Below are 24122 nucleotides of genomic sequence, written 5' to 3'. Positions count from 1 at the left end.
CCCTTTCATTTTGGTATTTGTAGGGTTTTTCAGTAATTACATTCTTAATGTAATCAAAAGTATCTGCAGAATTTTTTTCTAGATCTTCATTAATCTCTGGAAATTCTAAATTTAGGGTTTAGCTGTAGACATTTTAGAAGTGGATGACATTTGTCATCACTGCTAAGTCATTTCTGCATTTCATCCCTCAATTTCTTGATTACAAAATTTTTGAGAGTTATTTTTTTATGAAGTTGTCTTGCTTTCCTGTGAACATGACTATTTTGGAACTTTTTTCACGCTTCTTAGTGTTCTTTGTGTTGCTCTTTGTAGTTGTTTACTTGTTTAAACTGCTCTCTTTCTGGAGCTTTTCCATGTTTTTGTTATGTTTGTGCTTTCAGTTAATGTTGCACATGTATTCCACTCCAAAGATATTAGTTTTTTTTCCAAAGTATTTTCTTTTCTATGTCATTGATTTTTTCCAATAATTCTTGCCCCTTACCTTTTTCAATAAATAATTGTGATTACATTACATCACATTGAAGTTATAGTCCTTTTGGAGCAATGCCGTTAAGAAGCACAGATATTTTACTCATCACTAAATGAAAAAATCTGATGTGTATGCTTGTCATCTCAAGTCATTTCATGTCTGTTGGTCAGCGTGGTACACTTCACATGAAAGTTTGATTTGTAAGATGTCTATAATTCTGTGAAGCACATTACTATACTTAAGCAGTCATATCTCCCACTGGGATCTAAGTGGAATATTGAACAGGTAATATTCTTGTGAAGTTATAGTCATAGCAGAATGACCAGTCCACCAATTTTGAACAAAGCTATGCTGAGTGATATCTAATATGTCCTTCTGTATTTTCATAAATACAAGGTTGGAAAGAGAATCCATAGAAAGAACTTTTCCAATTAGAAGATTGTGCAAATAATATTATCTCTAGAACTTTCAGAAATCATAAAAAACCATAGTTTTGGTCATTGTGTAGCTTTCCTCATTTTCTTTTGATGTGAATAAATACAGAAACACATATATTTTGTTTACTGCAGGAGTGTATTTGGTTGGCTCACCTTAAGACTCTGATAGTAAAAGCAACAAAACAAAGATGAGTGAAGTTAAGCAAGAGGATCTGCAAGCAATGCGGGAGTGGCTGAAGAAACAGCCACACCTCCCATCTCTTCCAGGTGAGAGAACCTTGTGTGAATTTTAGTAATACATCTAAATCTTTTATGATGTTCAACTCAGTTGGTGAGACAGGGAACTATACTGTAGTTGTAGCACCTAAATTTAACACAGTTACATAAAAATACACCGTTATGTTAATCATATCAATCTTTGTGGCACAGCAGTTGCCTAAAAATGTGACACAGCATAAATAAAAACCCATTTTTACTAAATTTTATTTGAAAAATAATAACCATACAAATAACATAAAGCATGGATTGTACCTCTGAGGAATATGGGAATTCATATTTTGATGTCTTAAGCATTGTGCTCTTTGTTTTACAATTATTTCCAGACAATAAATCACTGTTAAAAGAGTTCTATACATATTTTAAATATGTAGCAAGTGTATTAAAGGGAAAGAGTATAAGAATTTACAGACAACAATTAGTTAAAGAGGCTCCTGCTCAAAGCTAAACAATTCCATATTCACTTTTGGAATAGGCCAACACTACTCTGCTGAGCACTGTTCTTCTGAGTTGTATCTCACGTACTGCTGCTTGTTTTTATATCTGATGCTTATCCCTATTTTCTTTCAAGGAAGGAATTAAGGGTGAGCAATTGATTGCTGAGTATTGGGATCCTATGAACCAAGCAACTCTGTCCTGGACAGTTACCTGCTTCTCTTAGAGCTTGCTAAATAGGTAGACTGGAGATATTCTTTATTTACCCTGTCCACTTGCTTGCTCTCTCTGCCTTTGTCTCAAGCCCCCAATCTTTCCTACTATTATTATTGTCTGTAGATTTCTGTCTATCTCTTCTCACAATATATTCAAGGAACTTGAGAATTTTTTGGATGATATGAGAAGAAAGGTACCTGGAGATATTGAGTTGTTCAGTAATTAGTTCTTCTTTTGGTCAAGAACAGATAGATAACAAACAGCACAAAAATACAGCTTGTTGAAATACTCATGTTTTCTCTCTTCTTCTATGACTGTTTAACATGAACCATTAGGGTCAGACACAAGCAGTGTATGGATACATTTGTGCTTTAGTGCTGGTGCAGGATGGTGCATAAATTGACCAAAAGCAAAGCTAATAAACTGAACATAGTATTTTACTTGGTTATCAGAGACAATAATGATTTACCAAGTGGACTGCAAATGAATATTTTGATCCCTGTTTACATATGAGAATAACACATAAAACAGTTACTATCTTTTAATCAGCTTAAAAACAAGATGGTAACATTCAGCTGAAACAAAGAAGAAAAATAACCCAGAATTAAATGACAAATACACAAACTAAATTATATTAAACTGACTGCAATAGTGATCATGAAAATTTATTATTTTGGTGTGACGCATCATGGAGGCAGTACCAACAGACATCACTAGGTCATGCGATGAGCAAAAGCTTGATAATTGGACGGAAGCATGATTGTGACCTTTTATTTACTTAATAGCTGATGTTCCTACATATGACCTGCTACATAGAAGATACTGCAGTCCAGGTTTCAAAGTTAATTTTATTATTAAAATGCAGTTCTAAGGTATGTCACAGAGACAGTACCAACAAAAAGTCACCAGATTGCATGGTTCTTGAAAGCACAAGCAAAACTCAAGATCTTCTGACCAGTGATGTAAACTGCTCAAACCATTCTAGTTGTGCTGAAAAGAACTAATAATTCTGAAAGCTAGAGCATTTTCTTCAAGTTTTATGTACATCTATTAGCAGAAGTAAGAATTTTATATCCTGAGGGTAATCACTGACCAGAAATGCTGTGTTACAAGTTTACAGGTTTCTCAATAAATTTTCTCTTTTGTACAGTTAACTGTTTGTTTCTGTTTATTTGTGTTGCTGCTGATATTTTGAGAACAGCTGATTATTGTGAGGGTCATGTCATTAGAAATACATGCAGAGCTAAAAAAGTGGACATACTTCAAATTAAGAAAACAAAGTGTTAAATTTTCAACATAAACTGCTAAAGCAAAGATACATGTTGGAAAGATAATTTTGGTAGCAAAACTGTTTTATCTGATTATTGTGAGGGTCATGTCATTAGAAATACATGCAGAGCTAAAAAAGTGGACATACTTCAAATTAAGAAAACAAAGTGTTAAATTTTCAACATAAACTGCTAAAGCAAAGATACATGTTGGAAAGATAATTTTGGTAGCAAAACTGTTTTATCTGGCCTTGAAAACACCATTTTTATATTACTGTTTAAAATATGGCAATTAAAAAAACTGGTATTTTTTTTCATTTTGTTGCAGATTATCAACTGATAATGTTCTTGCACAGTTGTTATTACAGTCTGGAACGTGCGAAGCAAGCACTTGATGTTTGTTTCACAGTAAGGACACATGCACCTGAAGTTTTTGAAAACAGAGCTCCAGATTCAGCTGATGTCCAGTCAGCTGTGAATGTAATGTGAGCACTCATTTTCAGTTTCCTCTTTTTTGTATACCTTGACTTATTTTCTTTTTTTTTTTTTTTTGTTCACTCAGACAGTTTACACTGTATGGGTGTCAACCAGTATATATGCAATACATACTTATTCATAACATACAAAGTTAAAAACAAGAACACAGTTCTGAATATGGACACAATATTTACTCTACCAGGTGTGTTGACACTAAGGTGAATTATTTAATGAGAGTTCTACAGAACTGTTATGATGTGCCCTTCCCAATAAAACTGACGCCCTTAATGAACAAATACAAAAATGTTACTAGCCACTGGATAGCCCTAAGTGCATATACATTTTGCAAAAATGAGGGGTCACTATACATCAAGGAAAAAACTAACAACAAGATGGAAATGATAGATTACCACTCACCATATAGAGAAGGGATTGAGTCACAGAGTAGAACAATGAAAAAGATTGTTAAAATGTTTAGCTTTTGGACTATGTCGTCCATCAGAAGTAGAAAACTTGTACACATCCACACAAGCAAAGCATGCACAAATGGCCAATGTTGTTTCTGGGCAGTAGGGTCTGAGATAACAGTGGCTGTGTGTGCGTGTGAGCTGTACTCATCACTGACAACCTGCCTACTGGAAGCAGCTATACAACTTGCTTTCCTGCACAGGTGTCATATAGTAGGTATCCTTTCTGACACTGAGGAGGCCTACAGTACTACCAGAAGGCATAACATCTTCAATTAATTTCATGTGTCTGTTTTCTTAGGGATGATTTCCAGTTTTGCTAAGGCCCTTCATATCCCCTCTTTATGTTAAATACAGTCTCAGTAATGTCTTATCAGAGTGTTTTATACAAGAGAAAGGTGTCCCACCAGGTAGTGTTTCAATAGTAGCCATCTTTTTAATGGCCTCTATGGAGCTTCTTATTTGTGGTTGATTTATCAATTTCCTGCTCTTCTTGCAGCCTCCCAGCAACCACACAACAGTTCAATTAACTGTTAAAGGCTGGAGAAATGAGCAGACAATACAGGTTTTAAGTTTTATGCTCAAAAATCTATGTGTGCTCATTTTAATTATTATGTAAGTATCTTTAATCTTCCACAAATTAAAAAGTGGGATATCATTTTAAATTTTGAAAGATTCACAAGGGCCAAATATTTGATGAAAAACTAAATTGTTTGCAGCACCTAAGAGACATGAAAGCAAGTTGTCTCAAAACACTCAGTATTTTAAAATGTGTAAGGCACATGGCTCTGGGAGTGAACAGATCATGCCTACTCCAATTTTATGAACCCTTTGTATGATTGTATGAAGGGAAACAGGCTAGCCACAGAGTATTTAGGACCAGTCCTATCTCCAGCATTTGTGCTGAGATTGGGGAACCAGCCATTAATATCATGTGGCATCTGCTCATGATGCAGCAGGCATATAATATCTATTCCCTACCACAATTACCTGTACATCATATCATCACTGGCCAGTCTGTGTTAGAGCACTGAGGCCCATGGGATTCATATAAAGAGCAACCTTTTAAATGCTAGTGTGGCAAGTAGCAATATTTTCTGCCAGGGTTGGAGGAAAATCACCAGTTTGGCTTATTAAGGGGCCCCTAGTTGTTTTAGGTGTGATGAATTTAAGAAAAATATAGCACCTCTAGTTTCCTTTTGCAAATATTTTTTAGCAATGTTGGAACACATTGACTGGCATGAGGCTGGAGGCACCACAACAGATAGGTCTAGGCGCTGCAGTCTGGAACCACGAGACCGCTACGGTCACAGGTTCGAATCCTGCCTCGGGCATGGATGTGTGTGATGTCCTTAGGTTAGTTAGGTTTAACTAGTTCTAAGTTCTAGGGGACTAATGACCTCAGAAGTTGAGTCCCATAGTGCTCAGAGCCATTTGAACCATTTGAACAGATAGGTCTGCTATGACTGCCACTGGCATCACTGCAGTCAGTGTATTAGAAAAGCTCCACAGTTTTATTCCTGTGTAGACTGATGGGTCTAAATGGGAGGAGTCTCTTAGTTGCACAAAGGTCTTTCATGGTCATGTAAAGTTTATTATTTTATCCTTAATGATTGTGTATAACGTTTTAGACAGATGTTGTACTAGTTATGGGTATGTAAGTTCCAGAGTCTCCTTTATCCATTTTTTTGAGTATTGGTATTATCATGCTACTTTTTGGGCATGTCGGGAGTAATCCTTTCTTTATTACTAGAGTCACCAGAGAGGTCAGGGGTTCTGTAAGGCATTAGCAAATTATTTAACCATTTGTGTTGATATCCCATTCAGTACGTCTGTATTTTTATTTTTTAATGCCTCAATAATCTTCAAAACTTCCAAGCCGTTTGTTGCAAATAGAAATAAGCTCTCAGTCACACTTTTGGCACTTTGTCTGTGGTATTATGTTTTGTTTAAGTAGTTATTCATCTATGTCTATAAAGTGCTGACTGAAGATATTACACAGTTCTAATGGATCTGTTACTTCTTTCCCATTCATTATTAATATTATATTGATACATTTTAAGACATGTAATTCTTTTCTTTTCAAATTTACATAATTACATATTATTTGAGAGATTTTTGAAGACATCTCTATCCTAGTTAGCTTTTGTTTCTCTTATCATTTTAGTATATGCTTTCTTCTTGTTTCTGCAAACCTCATGACTGGTCTGGCCTATCTATATTTCTGGTATTTTGCACACAGGTCTATCAGTTCATTTCAGATGTTTATATTCCATGGTGATCCATTTCATGCTTAATTTACCATTAACAGTTCTGTGAACTTCTGGGCAAACTACACTTATGTGGTATCTTAATATATATCACAGAAGCTTCCCAGCTCTCTCCTACTCTATCCTCTACAGAAATATCACTCCATATTTATATTTTTAGCAAGAATTCTAGGCTAGGAATGAAGTGTGTTAATGAGGTTCATGTGTCTGTACACATTTTTGCATTTCTTACATGGAACTGGAGATTGTAGGTTCCTACAGCATCATGAAAACTTCTTGTACATCCATTGTCTTCCAGGATATCTATCTAAAGTTCGCCTGATATTATTACAAAAGTGAATTTCTTCTTGATTTATACAACAATACATTAAATTCCAATAACAGGCTTCAAGTACTTGAGCATCACAATTGATACATTCCTATAAGAAGACACTTTTCCCTAATAAACTTTATTTTTACTGCTGTTACATCACAGCAGAATTCTGTGCAATTTGAGACCTGTTGTGGAGTGTAGTCTCTAACTTTGCTGGTACATATATTGCTACTCCCATGCTTTTGCAGTTCTTTCTGGGGTAGTATGCTACATTTTTGTAAGTCACTGGATTAAAAAGCATTAATTCACTTTCCTTCAATGCTCTGTCACCATGAAAGTGCCAAGTACAGCAGCAGATAATAATACTTCTAATGTTGCTGCTATATTAGATGATGGGCAATCCAAGAGGGAATGTAACAATATAGTGAAAAGGATAGTTGCTACTCACCATATAGTGGTGATGCTGAGTCACAGAAAAGCACAAAAAAAGACTGTCACACAATTAACTTTCGGCCAACAATGTCTTTGTCAAAATTAGGCAACATACACACATGCACACCGTCACACAAACACAACTCACACACGCATGACAACACACACATGACCTCTAGCAGCTGGAGCCAAACCACAAGCAGCAGGGCATTATGGGAGAGGCAGCTGGGTGGGGATAAGGAAGAGGCTGGGGCAGAGAGAGGGAGGGATAGCAGGGTAGGGGTGGGGTATGGTAAAGCAGTAAAGTGCCAGTGGGAGCATGCAGGGCAAGGTGGAGAGTGGGGCAGCTAGGTGCAGTTGGGAGGTTAGACAGAGAGAGGAGGAGAGGGGAGGGTTAATGGAAAAGGAGAGAATTAGAAAGAGTGAGTCCATTGGTGGAATAAAGGACTGCATAATGCTGGAATGGGAACAGGGAAGGACAATGACTAACGAAGGTTGAGACCAGGAGGGTTATGAAAAAAGAGCATATATTGCAGGGAGAGTTCCCAGCTGTGCTGTTCAGAAAAGCTGGTGTTGGTGGGAAGGATCCATATGGCACAGGCTGTAAAGCAGTCATTGAAATGAAGGACATCTTGTTGGGTGGGGTGCTCAGCAACAGGGTGGTCCAGTTGTTTCTTGGCTACAGTTTGTTGGTTGCCATTGATGCAGGCAGACAGCTTGTTGGTCATCATGCCCACATAGAATGCAGTACAGTGGTTGCAGCTTAGCTTGTAGATCACGTGACTGGTTTCACAGGTAGCCCTGCCTTTGATGGGATGGGTGATGTTTGTAACAGGACTTGAGTACATGGTGGTGGGAGGATGTATGGGACAGTTCTTGTATCTAGGTCTATTACAGGGATATGAGATATGAGGCAAGGGGATGGGAGCAGGGTCTTTGTAGTGATGAACGAGGATATTGTGAAGGTTCAGTGAGCGGTGGGGTACCACTGTTAGAGGAATAGGAAGGATAGTGGGCAGGATATTTCTCATTTCAGGGAATGACAAGAGGTAGTCAAAACCCTGGCGGAGAATGTAATTCAGTTGCTCCAGTCCTGGGAGGTAGTGAGTCATGAGGGGAATCCTCCTCTGTGGACAGACGGAGGAGCTTTGGGAGGTGTTGCATGACTGGAAAATAAGGCACGGGAGATCTGTTTTTGTACAAGGTTTGGAGTGTAATTGCAATGTTTAAAGGCCTCAGTGAAATCCTCAGTATATTTTGGGAGGAGCCATTAGTCACTAAGGATGTGACAGCCTTGGGTGTATTGAAGGGGCTTCTTGGTGTGGAAGGGATGGCAGATGTTGAAGTGGAGGTATTGCTGGTGGATAGGTTTGATATGGGCAGAAGTACTGATATAACTATCTTTGAGGTACAGGTCAACATCGAGGAAGGTGGCTTGATGGGTTGAGTAGGACCAGGTGAAGCAAATGGGGGAGAAGGTGTTGAGGTTATAGAGTACTATAGATGGGGTATCCTCACCATTGATCCAAATCATGGTTATGTCATGAATGAATCTGAACCAGGTGAGGGGTTCACGATTCTGGGTGTTTAGGAAGGATTCCTCTAGATGGTCCATGAATAAGTTGGCATAGGATGGTGCCATGCAGGTATCCATAGCTGTACCCTGGATTTGCTTGTAGGTAATACAGCTGCCACCGATTCCATACCAAGAAGTCCCTTCGATACGGCCTAGCTGCCCATGGCTGTCACATCTGTAGTGTCAAGCATTTGCTCTTGAAATATACCATGGTCTCACTGAGGCCTTTACAGATTGTAATTATACTCCAAATCTTATGCAAAAACAGATCTACCATGCCTTATCTTTCCACTCACCTGACACCTATCAAAGCCTCACCATCTGGCCACAGAGTATCACTCCACCACCAGAATTGGAGCAACTGAATTACATTCTTCGCCAAGGTTTCAACTACCTCTCTTCATGCCCTGAAATGAGAGATGTCCTGCCCCCTATCCTTCCTACTCCCACAATGGTATCCTGCCGCCCACCGAACCTACACAATATCCTCATCCATCTCTACACAACCCCTGCTCCCAACACCTTGCCTCATGGCTTATATCCTTGTAATAGAACTAAATGCAAGACATGTCCCCTACATCCTCCCACCACTACATACTCCAATCCTGTCACAAACATCACCCATCCCATCAAATGCAGGGCTACCTGTGAAACCAGTCATGTGATCTACAAGATAAACTGCAACCACTGTGCTGCATTCTATGTGGGTATGAGACCAACAAGCTGTATGTCCGCAGGCCACTGACAAACTGTGGCCAAGAAACAACTGGACCACCCTGCTGCTGAGCACACCAACCAACACAACGTGCTTCATTTTGATGACTGCTTCACAGCCTGTGCCATCTGAATCCTTCCTGCCAACACCAGCTTTTCTGAATTGTGCAGTCAAAACTCTCCCTGCAATATATACTATGTTCCCTTAACTCTCTTGGTCTCAGCCTTCATTAGTCATTGTCCTTACCCATGTAGCCCCTGTACCCATTCCAACATTACACAGCCCTCTATTTCACCAACACACCCAGTCTTTTCACTTCCCTCCTGTTCCGCTAAACCCCTCCTCTCTTCCCCTCCTTCCATCTAACCTGCCGACTGCACCTAAGCTGCCCCACTCTCCACCTTGTCCCTGCATGCTCTCAGCAGCACTCTTCCGTCACCCACTCCTACCCTGCTATCCTGCCCTCTCCCAAAGGCCTTGTTGGCTGAAAGCCTATTGTGTAACAGTCTCTTTGTGACTCAAGTGTCTCTATATGGTCAGAAGCAATTGGTGTTCAGATCCAGAGAATATGGTTGCTAATCGAGGCTCATGCCAGTGGCCTCTGGGTATCCTCAAGCCATGCAGTCCTCAAAGGGCTCTTCCAGGGATCTAGGATCTCACATGTTGAATGTATTAGATGTATATTGCACATTTTGGTGCAGTGTTTTTAATTTGAAATCATTAGAAACTTTTGTTCTGTTTGTTATATTGATTTTTCTCTTACATCTGGATATGAAAGGATTTGATCTTCTTGTGTAGACTTCTCATTCCTGGCATTTCTTCCCATGGGTCCAGGTGTTGTCTCAACAGCTATTCTGCTGTTTCCAATTCCAATGGATGCTCAGCTATTTTTTTTTTTCCCCGGTACTGATTCTGGTGACACATGATGCTTCACCTTCTCCGTGCTCCCTTACTGCTGTGGCACTCACTCTTCACATGCCTCCCATATCCTGGGGAGAACTCAAAGATGCTTCCTCCTAAGATGCTGTGCATGATGATGTGTTTAGTCTTCTTGCTCACATTCTGCTGCTGCTAACTCTTTTTTTTCTTGAACTGTAGTTGGAGATGATTTTTCCTCATATGCTGGTGATGGTTCTTCCTCCTTTTCTTTAGGAGCTGGTGACACAGGAAATGGATCTAGGATCTCACATGTTGAATATATAATTTTCAGAATAGTACTGATTTATTGGCTTGGCTTTGATTTCCTCAACTTTTCCAAGTACATATTTGCTTCATTGAAGTACATTATCTGCATTTCATCCATGGTGAGGAAGGAGGCATAAGTACTGAACTGAAAGAGTTTTTTCGATAACCTGTTTGCCTTTTATGTTTCAATATTTGCACATGAGGACAGTATGAGATTATGACTACGTGGTATGCCTGTAATTCTCATTTTTTGATCCATTATTTTGGGGTGAGGATGTAGCTTAGAATGTGGGTTACCTCAATGAGTTTGTTTCTGTACACATTGTATGCTCTGCCAAATATCACAATATATTGCATTTTTGACACAGTATGACAATTTTCTATGATGTTCTACATACAAGTTCCTGGGTTCTCAAAACTTGAAATACTTGCTTTTATCAATGTTTCTTCAGTTCCTCTGCTGACTATTGCATTTATCTATTTTAAATACTTTATCATGAGATGACATTTTGTTCATGTTTTCACTGTCTTACTGTCTTTTCCCAAATTTTTCATGCTCATGTGGAGTTGTAAATATTCTGTCTTCTGGTAATGGGTGTTGCCCTTGTTATGTTTAATGTTTGTAATATCACTTTCCACCAGGAAGTCTAAAAGTCCATTGATTAATGGCACTGTGTATTTGTCTCTACCGTGATTCGAATGTGAATATTTTTTTTGAGCTGCTGAATTTAGTGCTGTTTGACTACAAATTAGACAACAACTATTGTTGCTAGGAAATATTAAACCTAGCCAAATAATATTCACTGATTAAACTGTTAATGCTGGACACAACAATTTTAGCTGACTAAATGGGTGGCAAAATTCTGAGGAAACTGCCAACTTATTGAAAATGAAAATCTTTCTGTATGTCCATTACAGATTTTATATGTATATTATAAAAGATTTTATTCATAGAGAGAGTCCAGTAATGTTATCTTCATGAATTATGAATTGTGAAGAAAAATTTTCCTCATTTTAAGATTGATTGATTTTGAAAGACAATGTTAACAAACATGAATTATTAATTGTAAAGATTACATTTTCCACATTTTATGATTGATTAATTTCGAATAACAGCCTTGAGGAACCTTTTGCATCTTAATAGAATTGTGGATATCAGTTCAGTCACTACAAAACAATAAAAATAATAAATTTTTGATAGCGTAATGTAATTAGCAAGATAAAAAATTACTCACAAAGCGGTGGCAGGAGTACACACATATAAAAAGGGTTCTACATATGTAAGCTTTCAGGGCCAGTGGCTCCTTCTTCTCACAGAAGGGAGAAGGGAAAGGAAGACAGATAAAGGAAAAGGACTGGAGAGGTTCAGGAAAAGGGGTGGAGTTCAGAAAAGTCACCCAGAACAGAGGGTCAGGGGAGATTTACCAGATGGGATGAAATAGCCACTATGATATTTTGTCATTCTCATTACAATGCATCAAAATGTTTTGTTTCTTATTGTATTTCCTGATTTAATTGTGTTATTTCTATGTGGTGTCAATCCAGCCATTAGTAGCTTTTAAAAGATATCACATTTGTGGTTATCACTTTTCCTTTCCATAACAAAGTGCATTTAATAATAAATAATTGAAGAAGTAAAAGTAACAGCTCACAGCATAACTCAGGTGTTGAGAGATACGTAATCAAGGCTGATAATGTTGCTAAGCTTTCTGGTAAACCTTTTTCAGAGCTAACAAAATATGCATTCATAGACATACAGGGTGACAGTTATTGAACTATATGGAAGAAAGTAAATTAGTTGCAAACTACAGCATGCAGACACTTTATTCAACATGCAAACATCACTACAGATATTTGGATTTAGGTTATGACATGTTCAATATGCCTGCCATCATTGGCGATGATGTGACTGATGCATAGTGAAATTCTGCATGATCTGCTGAAGTGTCAGAATATCAAAGATGTCGATGACCTCCTGAATGGCTGTTTTCAGCTCAGCAATGGTGTGGGGGGTTATTGATGTTCACCTTGTCTTTAATATAGCCCCACAAACAGGAGTAGCATGTGTTCAGATCCAGAGAATATGGTTGCCAATCGAGGCTCATGCCAGTGGCCTCTGGGTATCCTCAAGCCATGCAGTCCTCAAAGGGCTCCTCCAGGGCCAAACATTCTCCTGCTTTGATGGGGTTGATCTCCATCTTGCATGGACCACATCTTGACTTTGGATAATGGGGATAAAATCATCTTCCAAAATCTTCACGTAGAGTTTGGTAGTCACCAACCACCAAGGAATATCACACCGATTATTCCGTGACTGGACATTGCACACCACACAGTCACCTGTTGAGGGTGTAGAGGCTTCTTGATCACAAAATGTGGATTCTCAGTCCCCCAAATGCGCCAATTTTGCTTATTGATGAACCCATCCAAATGAAAGTGGGCTTCATCGCTAAACCACACCATGTGCATACTAATTCCCATCATGCCCTGCAGCCAATCGTGCAGTTTGAATGTCCTAACACAAACCATTCAGAAATTATGATGATTTTATTTCATATAATTCAATAATTGTTACCCTGTACATAAAAATACAAACCTTAATGGCAACATTGTGCCAAGTGACTAAATGTACTGACATTGCTGTTAAAATTAAAGCTCTCAGTTTCAGTTTTATTATCATCTGTCTGTTAAGTATTTATAACATGATTTGTCCCATAACTTCATTGGAATAAAAGGCTACTACTTTCTCATATTTTTCAAATCTATAAAATTTTGGTACTGATGTATTGCAAAATGTGAAATTTAAACAGCTAATGATCATGCATATCACAGTCTCATTAGATTAAAATGTAGATATGAAAATTATCACTTACATATTTCTTATGTCTATAGTCATTGTACGTTAATGATTTATTGATACTGGCAATATATTAAATTTCGCAGAATAAAATGATTAAAATTTTGATAACTACAATAAGTTGCAACAATTATTTATGATATAATTTGTGGTTATTTTACAGAGAAGCTTGTACACTGCCACACAAAGATGATAAGGGAAATACTATTATTTTTACTCGTTTGAAGGATACTGATCCATCAAAATTTAACTGTGATAATATTATAAAGGCAGCTCTGTTAGGTCTTGAAGTTCTTTTGAAACAGAATCCTACAGCTCCAGGCTACGTCTTTGTGTTTGATCCAACAGGCTTTGGTCTTCAACATATTTCCAAAGTAACTATAAGCACTATCAGGAAGTTTATGGTGTATGTTCAGGTACGTAAATACATCAACCCTTTTTTTTATTTGTATTCTATTGAAGAAACACGACATCAAAAATCTCAAAACTGTAGAATTTGATCGCCATTGCAGGTGTATTTACAATTCAGTACATTTTCTTGGTTGAATTACAATAAATTACCTTCTGAACAAGTTTCTTTATGAACTATGGTAGTATCTATGTACGCAAAGAATTTTGTTAACCTGTTTCTTACATGGACTGCTCTTGCATTTTACTTGCATTTTTTTGATAAACAGGAAGGTTTTCCTCTTAGAATGAAGGCTGTGCATGTGCTCAACACAAATGCTATCATTGACAAGGTCATGATGCTTCTCAAACCTTTCCTTGATAAGGAGTTGGCTAGCATTGTAAGTAAATAAAATACACATTTTTTCCATATATGTGTTATAAGTACTGTGTGTCTCTTTTGAGAAATGTATTACATTTTGTGCATAAACAATAGTGTTCTATAAGACTATTTGTAATTGATATTTGTTTTACAGCTCTTCTTCCACACACCACCAAATGATGAATTTTACAAAGTGTATAATAAGGAATGGATGCCAAGCGAGTATGGTGGCAAGGAAAAAACTTTTGCTGAACTAACTGGTATGAATGACAACCATTTTAAAAACTTTTCAGCTGTTAGGTTTCAAATGCGGTATAATATATCTTAGATTACTAATTAATGACATGAGGAATTATACAATGAGTAATTAGCATTCAGAACTGGCCAGAAGTAGCTTTACTAATTTACCATCAAAGAAAGTTCAATCTTTTACATTCATGATCATCCTGTTCTCTGTGAGAAAGTAATATTTAGTTAGAGCACTAGGGATGAATCTCTGGATTTTCTCCCATCACTCTAATCTGTGGGTAACAATATAAAGAAAATATGAAACAGAATGAAAATATAAAATCATCTGTGCAGAGGGCAACTGAACGACTTGCATTTCTCCCTAAAATTCAAGGAATGTACCATCCATCAGCAAAATGAATCATATACAGAAATTATACATGACTTAATCTTGAGTAATGCATACTCATTTGGGAACTTCACATTGATTTCTAGAGGAAAAGGCTGTTTTGTGACTGGTAATGTAGCATATACATACTAATTTGGCAAAAAGAGCATATTTTTTATAGATCCCAAAGATTATAGATTATAAAATTCAGTCTACATAATATATATATCAGAAGTAACGACTATAGCCTCAGTACTACCAGTCAAGTGTTAATTGTATATGGGAATCAAATGTACTTGACATTCTGACTGCATGATGACTGGTTTCCTAGTTGAAGGTATTTGCTGAGGAGTGGATACATCCAAGCTCTTGTGGGCTAACATGCAGGTGATCCCTTACACTGTGTGTGTGTGTGTGTGTGTGTGTGTGTGTGTGTGTGTGTGTGTGTGTGTGTGTGTGTGTGTGTTGGGGCATACGGGCACTCGACGCCGAGGTAATCAGCGCTCGACACACATTAAAAAAAAAAAAAATGTGGACAAATTTAGTAAAATGGAAGCATACATGCAAAGCAAGTGGGAAAAGATGAAAAATGCTGTATAATAAAATAAAACGTGAGGAAAATGAGAAAGGGGCATCAAGGATGCCACAGGAAATTGTCACTGGCTGGCCACTTATGTAAAATATGGGCAGTCCAGTCACCCTGTGAACAATGAGTCTTCCCATGCTTAAGGGTTTGAGTGTCTTTTGAGACTGCTGGTTTAAACTTGACACATGGACTGTAGTTGAAATGCTGTTTATGTTGCTTCAAATATCACATTGTATTATTCATCATAAAGTGATTCTGGAGGTTTCTCGACAACATTATCTGCTTATGTGACTGGATGTTAAGAAAAATGAATGAGCATTGAGTATTGTGTTGTTTCCATGCAAGAAGACTTTGCTTTAAGTTATGTGACCACAAGTATTGCACAAAACCTAACATGATGGTGTCATTTCTTGCATCAGGGAAGTTTACACCGAGAAACAGAAGTGTCTGACCATAAACTATTTCAGGTTTTATTACAGTGAAGCCTTCTTTAAAAACTTTTTGTAAGCCCAGTAAGGTTATGTGAAGAGTCTGAGTCAAGTGTTCATAGACATGGCATATGAGTGAGACCTCTATCAATCTACTTGATTCTGGCCATAGGCAAGTATTTTAAGCAGGCATGGTTGAGACTGCATGTCCAGTGTAACATAGTGTGGATTTTTGAAGCAGATGATTCATTCATGGAAGGCAGTCTTAGGAATAGGGTAGGCTGTTGCATTCTCCTAGAAGAATGCTTCAGGGCATTGTGAGATGTGCTCGGTTGCTGTCAGAAATAATCATGCCCTTTGAATTGTGGTAATGGTCACAATATGGCAGTATTCACAATGTTTGAATCATTGATTTGGAGCAACAAAAGTGCAAAATAGTGTTGCAATATGATGAGTCACCTGATTACATCAGCAGGTATCACCCTGATCTATTAAGTACTTGCAGTCTTTCTCTGTATTCATTGAGATTAATGCTTTCTTGACTGACTGCAGAGTGTGATATTGAGACACTGCAATAAAGCTCAGTGTTACAATGTGACATTTGTACATACCAAAGCAACACATCTGCTGGATCTATAAGGAATACCTAAGATTATTGTCTCCCTCCTGTGTATGAATGATGCATTCAAGATAATTGATGAGCAAGTCAGTATGGGAGTGTCGGCCACTTGTGTGTTCCACTAATTGTCAACATAGTTGAGAGCTGTTGTGAACAGTGCATCATAGTCTAAATATCACAACAGTCACAGTTATGCTTTATCTGGCCACTGGAAGGAAATGTTTTTTTATCCATGATAAATATAAGTTGTTGACCTTGGAGAACACTCCACAATTACTTTATCTAAGTGTAGGCTGTATATAGCTCATTATCACATGCAGACCAATTATTTTGAACAGTGATAGCTTTTGGCTAGAGAATAACAAAGGCTGCCATTATTGGTTGATGCAATGTCATAGCACAGCTCCTACAATTATGAGAGTGAGTGATGCTGTAGGAGGAGTGTAAGCCAGTAGAATGATCACTAAGATAGTTGGTGATAGTGGTGTTTGCTTGACTTATATACAGCAATAAGTCTTCTTGTCAATCTCTCAGGAACGTACTGAGAGGTGTGGCCAAAAGTACATGGTAGGAGAAAAAAAAATCTATGATAGAACTTCATTGAGCTCAAGAACCACCACAAGTGACATGCACCACGATGGGTTGTGTGAATTTGTACATAGCCCTTGCACTTTCCAGAAGTAAGTATGTTCCACAGTGAAAGACTTTTTTCCAAATGCTCATGTGGGTGCTTAATCACTAATCCACTGCCTCAGAGTGTGTTGGATACTTCTTGCAGATGTGCAAGATCTTCAGCTTCGGCAGATCACATAATTCTTACCGTACCTCATTGATTTATATGTAGCAGATGCTGAGATCCTGAGTGATCTCACACGTGAAATGCAGAAATATTTTCCATAGCGTTGTGTACTCAGGATGGTATTAATTTAAAATGAAATGCAGTGCCAACAGCAGCCTTAGGAATGAGCTTTGTAGCAATAAGATTTTTATGGAAAACACAGATGATCTGTTCCTAGACTAACACAACTGGAAGAGAGGATATTGTGGAGAAATGCCAAAGCTACAGCCTAGCAGAATGTTTCCAGAATGAACATTTCACTCTGCATTGAAGTGTGCACTACTTCTGTGTGTGTTTTTCTTTTCTTTTTTTTTTTTTCAGTGGACACCACAACACCACAAAGGTGCAGTCCATCATTATTTTTAGACTCTGCGCATAGTTAGTTGAATTAGATTCACTGAAATTAAGTGAATAAATTCATGGGAATAAAAGCAATAAAGATACAGTGATAGAAGATACCAGTGATTACTAGGCAGCTGAAATGTACTTTCATTGTAATGAATATGCCACAACTAAACAAAAATATGTGTCAGGCCAATTTTCAGATGCAGATTACTTCCTTTTCTATCTGAGTAAACCTCCAGGCCTCATTCAGTGCTTCATTGTCATTCATGTTTCCAGGTATCATTTCCAAACACTGCAACTGGCAGTTCTTCTATGCATAATATGGGAAATATGCCACAGGAGGGGGGGAATTTGCTGTTGGGTTACTCAGCCATGCCAGATGTGTATCAGCTGAATAAGGTTCAGAGAAATTCTTAAATGAAATGACTGTTTTGTTGTGGGTAAAAAAAGTATGATTGGTTCAGAGTCTCTTAAGAGAGGTGTTCAGTCACCTGGTGCACGTTTTTCAAGGGGTTGCCACTTTGGAGACTTGGATGTCACTACCCTACCCAAGTAATACTGGGAGCAAAAAGAGACTTACAGTTTAGCACAGAAGTTGAACTAAATATTGTTCCTGGCGTATATTCACATCACGGAGAGGTGAAAACTTAGGGACAAAGGCAGACTGAAAAATTTCAAGATTTCAATGGGATTCTGTTGCACAGCCTTTTGGTTTCCAGGTACGAACTTTACCAAGACACCACAAAGCCCACTGATGGAGGTGAAACCAATGTCAGAAATGCTGAACCCACAATGTAACGAAAGCACAAAAAAGCAGGGAATCTAGTGCAAGTCCACATTTGGCAACAATTTTCACTAAACACATATTCAGGACAATGTGGAATGACGAAGCCCAAATTATATCTGAAGGTCAGCAGATCCCAAGCATAAGGTTAAAGAAGAATCCTTGTCTCTTCATTTGAGACTTGAGGCATCTCTTGGGGCAACAGGCATACCAACGCATTGACCAGTGGCCCTGGTTTCCTAGCAGTATGGTGCTTGGTTGAAAGTTTCTTTAATGCTGTGTTAGGCATTGGTTCAGTAACCTCTGGACACTGCAGAAGCAGCTCACTGTATGGAAAATTACCAGCACTCATTCTCAAAAGCAGCATTGTCAATAAGGTGCAAATGCTCATAATTAGCCAACTGGACTATAGAATCAGTTTGACATTGATGCTAGAGGGATGGCTGCAGCCATAGAATAATAAGGAGCATCATTTCCACTGATGGAATAGAGCATGCCGATAACAATGAAGTTCTTCACAAATTCACATCATAGCCAAATATTGGTTGATAGTGAGATGTGACTGTAGGTTTCAATTTTCAACTAATTCATGGGTTACAGGTAATTTCATCACTACTGTGCTTGTGTGATGGCAGAATGTGTATGCAGTTTACAGTCAATGGTTGTTGCTTATAAAATTGCCACCAATACTACGATAAATTTTTCTTATGACATGTGGGGGTAGCTCCATACTTTTTAACATACTGGCACATATTGCCTGTAGATGATCAATGATGATTTTCAGCAGTGGAATGCTACAGTTGTGATGACTGACAAGGACATCACATCTGGAGAACCACTTCTTTAGACACTCAACAATATATTTTTAAACCAGTTCAAGAGTGTTGTCTATCTTTGTAGTCACAGTAGTGATGTTCATAAGTAGATACATTTTCATGATACAATCTGCTTTATGTGGTAAAGTGCTGAGGTTGCTGGCCAGAACGTTAGTAATTTTTTGTATATTTGGGCAGTGTGATAGCAAAGTAAGACTACAGTATGTAAATATTTATGTTGCTGAAAAGCAGTGTTTTAAAAATCAATATCATAGCCCATAATAAAAAGGAAAATGCAGGAATCATGGCAGAAGCTTTCAACAAGCTCTTGAACTGTGTTGAACATGGAAAGCTTTTAACAATAGACGCAAGTGTCCCTGTAAAAACCAAGCCAGAAAATATAAACCCACCTATAGTACAAGAAATAGAAAAAAATTCCTAGAAGATTGGTGCAGAGCTATAATTAACCCACTTTATAAGAAAGGAGCCAAAAGTGATCTAGATAACTATAGAGGAATCTTGCACTTGGACTGTATCTGCCAAATTGTTTCCAAGATTTTACACATTAGGATCAAAGAACAGCTGGATAAGGAACAAGGGGAATACAAAGGAGGCTTCAGACCTTGGAGCAGCTGTGCCAAACAAATAATTACTCTGAAATTAATCACGAATTATTAACGCAAACGTTAACAAGCCTCTCTGAATAACATTTGTATATTTTAAGAAAGCATATGATTCTGCCCATAGACCCTCACTGTTAAAAATTTTGACGCATTTCAGACTCCACCCAAAATTAATTAAACTGATGCAGCTTGTCTTAACAAATACAAATTCGAAAATTAAGTTCAGAGGGGAATTTTCTGAAACATTCTTGGTAAAAACAGATTTAAGTCAGGAAGATGGCCTGCCACCACTTCGTTTTAATTGTGCTCTTGAATACATAATGAAGGAATGCTACAAGTACAATCCAAAGAACATCAAGATTGGAACACAAAAAGATAACATAAAGTTGAACTGTTTAGGGTTTGCAGATAACCTCCCTCTTCTCACCAGCAACATTCAAGAAACAAACAACAAATACAAACATTACAGGAAATAGCCCACAATATTGGCCTTAAAATACATTTTGAAACAACAGAAATTATGCTAAAAGATCCGCCACTGGCAAACAAAATTAGAATTGGAGAACATAACATCAAGATTGTTGAAAAGTTTGAACACTTGGGAGAAATAATAACACACAATCTGAATGAGAAACCATTGTAGCAGAGTGGAAGAAAAACTGATTAAAACACATCATGTTACCAAGAACACATGTAGCAAAAAAAATGCCTCTCAATAGCCACAAAATTGAAACACTACAAAATAGTCACACAGCCACAAATAACATATGCTAGCAAAACTATATTTAAAACAACCAATACTGTAGCAATAGACAAATTACTTTAAATAGAAAGAAGGATAGTCAGAACATGTATAAATAAAAAAATACAGAAAAGACAGAGTTTGGAGAATAGCTTCAAATGAAACAGTTTGTAAAGAAATAGAAACAGTGACAAGTACAATAAAAAAGAAAGGGATCTCTTTCCTAGGACATCTGATGAGGACAACAGAATTAGCAGGAAAATAATCGAGAAATTATGGAATAGTAAGAGTCGCATTAGATGGATCACAGAGATCAAGGAGGACATGATAAAATAACAGATTACGATGGAGGATTTGAATGGCAAGACAAATGAACTCAAGGCACATCAGCACAAGTATATCACACTACCAATATATATTAACAAACAGAGAATGAGAAGGGTGATTTCAGATGAGGAGAGAAGGGCACAATCTGAAAGAATGAAAAAGTATTGGATCAACAAGAAGCAGAAGAACCTAGTTCATATTACTGACTAAAGTGGTCCAATGTAGACCATATAATAAATTTAAAAAATCAATATCAAAACAATATTCAATTTTATTTGTCACAGTATGGTACTACATTGCACATATGACCATATGGATAAAGTACATTGAGAAGCTGTTCAGACAAAGAAATGTCACTCACAGCATGCAGCATGCCCTTTTGTTCTAATGATGGTGCTCACTTTTATGTAGGTGTGAATTTCACAGGACACAACAAGTGTTCAAAAGTGCTGATGGTGTGAGAATGATAGACAGTTGCAAGTTAAAACTGTGTGCTGGACCGAGACTCGAACTCGGGACCTTTGCCTTTCGCAGGCAAGTGCTCTACTGACAGAGCTACCCAAGCATGACTCACTCCCCGTTCTCACAGCTTTAATTCTGCCAGTACCTCGTCTCCTACCTTCCATTCTAGAAACATCCCCCAGGCTGTGGCTAAGCAAAGTCTCCACAATATCCTTTCTTCCAGGAGTGCTAGTTCTGCAAGGTTCGCAGGAGAGCTTCTGTGAAGTTTGCAAGGTAGAAGACGAGGTACTGGCGGAATTAAAGCTGTGAGGATGGGGCGTGAGTTGTGGTTGGGTAGCTCAGTCGGTAGAGCACTTGCCCGCGAAAGGCAAAGTTCCTGAGTTCGTGTCTTGGTCTGGCACACAGTTTTAATCTCCCAGGAAGTGTCATATCAGCGCACAATCCGCTGTAGAGTGAAAATTTCATTCTAGTTGCAAGTTAGTCAGATAGAACTCTAAAGTAGGCATACTGCTTTTGATAGCATCTTAGACATCATTAATAGGACAGAGAACAGACAACATCAGAGACCAGGCAAATAATTTTGTATCCATGAAGTGTTTGTGGAACCACTTAAACACTGTTTAGATCGAATGTGACAGTGCACTATATCATTATAGGGATATGTTTCTAAGTACATGCTGTGAGGGGTTCAAATGATATCTCAGTAAGTATCTTCTCCTGTGAGGAATAAGACAGGCCTTTGAGTATTTCACATCACTCCACATAAACATTCCCCAAATGAGGATGTCATCATTCACCTGATGCATACTCTAATAGCACGTGAGGACAATTGTCTCATGTGGTGTTTGAATTACCAATGTTCACTGACACTGCAACTCAGTACAGGTGACCATCTTCCAACCTTTGAATGTCCAGTGGTGTTAAGTAACCCATATAATCTTTTTGTTATGTGATACATTGTTAAAAGGTTTACTTCTGTGTGGCAGACAATCTACACTGAATGGAGAAAATGGTAATCATTTTTGCTTGTGTCTGTCAGTGAATTGGCCAATAGATTCTTATGCTATGAACTGTACACACATTGTAGCAATTTCAGTTTGTTGTTACCAATATCATTGAGTCATACATTTTTGACTATTGCAATTTAACTTCTTACTTGCATCTTACTTACGGTTCTAAAAATTCAAGAAACTGACTAAGATATAGCATTTTAAATGCATTTTCCACTGCTGATACACCCATGATCACTCACCATTTGTCATTTCTCTGCACCATTTCTGTGTTTCCATATTATTCAGGGTTGTGCAGTGGTTAAACACAAACTTCTCTTCGCTATCTAGTCAAGCTTACAAAAAAATTACATTTATGACTTATTCTGTACATGTAGAAGCTACATTCTTGTTCTGTTTTCTTTGTGTTCATGTACATACAATGTATTGATTTGTTCTTGTTTTCATTTTACAAAATGGTCTGTGACATGTAAATTTATAATGAAAACATGATTCTACCTACAGTGACATTATAATTTTATTCTGTTTTTGTCTCTATACCTGAACTTATACCTGTTTAAAATCTCCATTCAGAATTTACTCACATAATTTTTATCAATCTTTCTTTTTTATTCTTCCCTGACAAGGCTCACATCAGTATCCTACTGTGCATCTGAAGAGGGAAAAAATATAATGCTGTAATCACAGTATACATTTGGTCTATGTATGAGTACATGCTTCGACATAAGAAGGTTTTTTTTTTTTGGTATAAACTTCTCAATGATGACTACTTTCTAAACACTCTTTTACAGTGCCTAGCCAAACAGAGGTGGCTAGATTATTTTTCTGAGTACGGCAGTTATTTATATGTTTTAATTTTTAATAACTGAGGAGCAACTTTTCAAAATGCATTATGTCCACTGGTGGACAAAATTGAATTTGATATGAAATCATGTATTTTCTGACCCATGCCATAGACTTCTACAAGCAGGTCCCATGAAAATGTGTTTTAAAACCTTCAAGGAGAGCTTTGAAAAGTAGAAAATGCAATATATAGCAAATAGGAATGAATGAAACTGTATGAAGTCCATCAGCTGATTTAATTATTTTCTTATTAAGCAATGTTGCCTACAATGTAAGACTGGTGGATTGATTTGAAACTGTTTAACTGACCAAAATGACCAATTAGTATTTGTTTTCAATATTACAGCAGTGTTGTGTATGTTTCTTTTTCAAGAAACAGATGTAAAAACTTGTCCTGTTAAAATCAGGTATATGATAGAGAGTGGGTGCATATTTTTCATTGATTTCCACCTTTTTTAGTTAGAAGAGTATCTCCAGTGCATGTTACTGACGCACTTCTCTGCTTTCCAATTCAAGAACACTACTTTTTACCTGCTGACTGAGGTTTTGACTGAATTTTTGACTGAGAATAAACAAAAAATTATAAAATTTCAGAAATATTGAATCTGAAAATACCAGGAAGTTTACAGAGAGGTGGGTGAAACACAGATTTTGGGGAAAGATTGGGAAATATTTGACTACAAAGAACTAAGTAAAAATTTGAAACCTGAATGTGACCAGTAATCTGAAAAGGTTTCATCTGAAGAAATGCATGATACACAAAAAAGTAATTGATGTGATGATGAAAACTCACCTGAACTACTTTTCTAATAATCCTTCAAAGTGATTTTTGCCATTAGACAAACATGGATACAGCTTTAGAAACATAGCATATAGATCTAAAGTGACATCTCTAAACAGGATTAAACAAGAAAAGAAACAT

General features: G+C 37.4%; 1 protein-coding gene across 1 annotated transcript in view; it reads left to right on the top strand.

The window, feature by feature from the left end:
• Positions 1–1074: 1074 nt before the first annotated feature.
• The window catches only part of LOC124712271, a 44486-nt gene continuing 21438 nt past the window's right edge, over positions 1075–24122 (top strand). Inside the window, exons 1-5 of the mRNA XM_047242566.1 lie at positions 1075–1173; positions 3430–3586; positions 13557–13809; positions 14071–14181; positions 14317–14422. Of these exons, the coding sequence (XP_047098522.1) occupies positions 1095–1173; positions 3430–3586; positions 13557–13809; positions 14071–14181; positions 14317–14422 (706 nt within the window). The 5' untranslated portion in view covers positions 1075–1094. The remainder of the gene's footprint in view (positions 1174–3429; positions 3587–13556; positions 13810–14070; positions 14182–14316; positions 14423–24122) is intronic.

The sequence above is a fragment of the Schistocerca piceifrons genome, chromosome 8, assembly GCF_021461385.2.
Source record: "Schistocerca piceifrons isolate TAMUIC-IGC-003096 chromosome 8, iqSchPice1.1, whole genome shotgun sequence".
Lineage (NCBI taxonomy): Eukaryota > Metazoa > Arthropoda > Insecta > Orthoptera > Acrididae > Schistocerca > Schistocerca piceifrons.
This window is presented reverse-complemented; position numbering and strand designations above follow the sequence as displayed.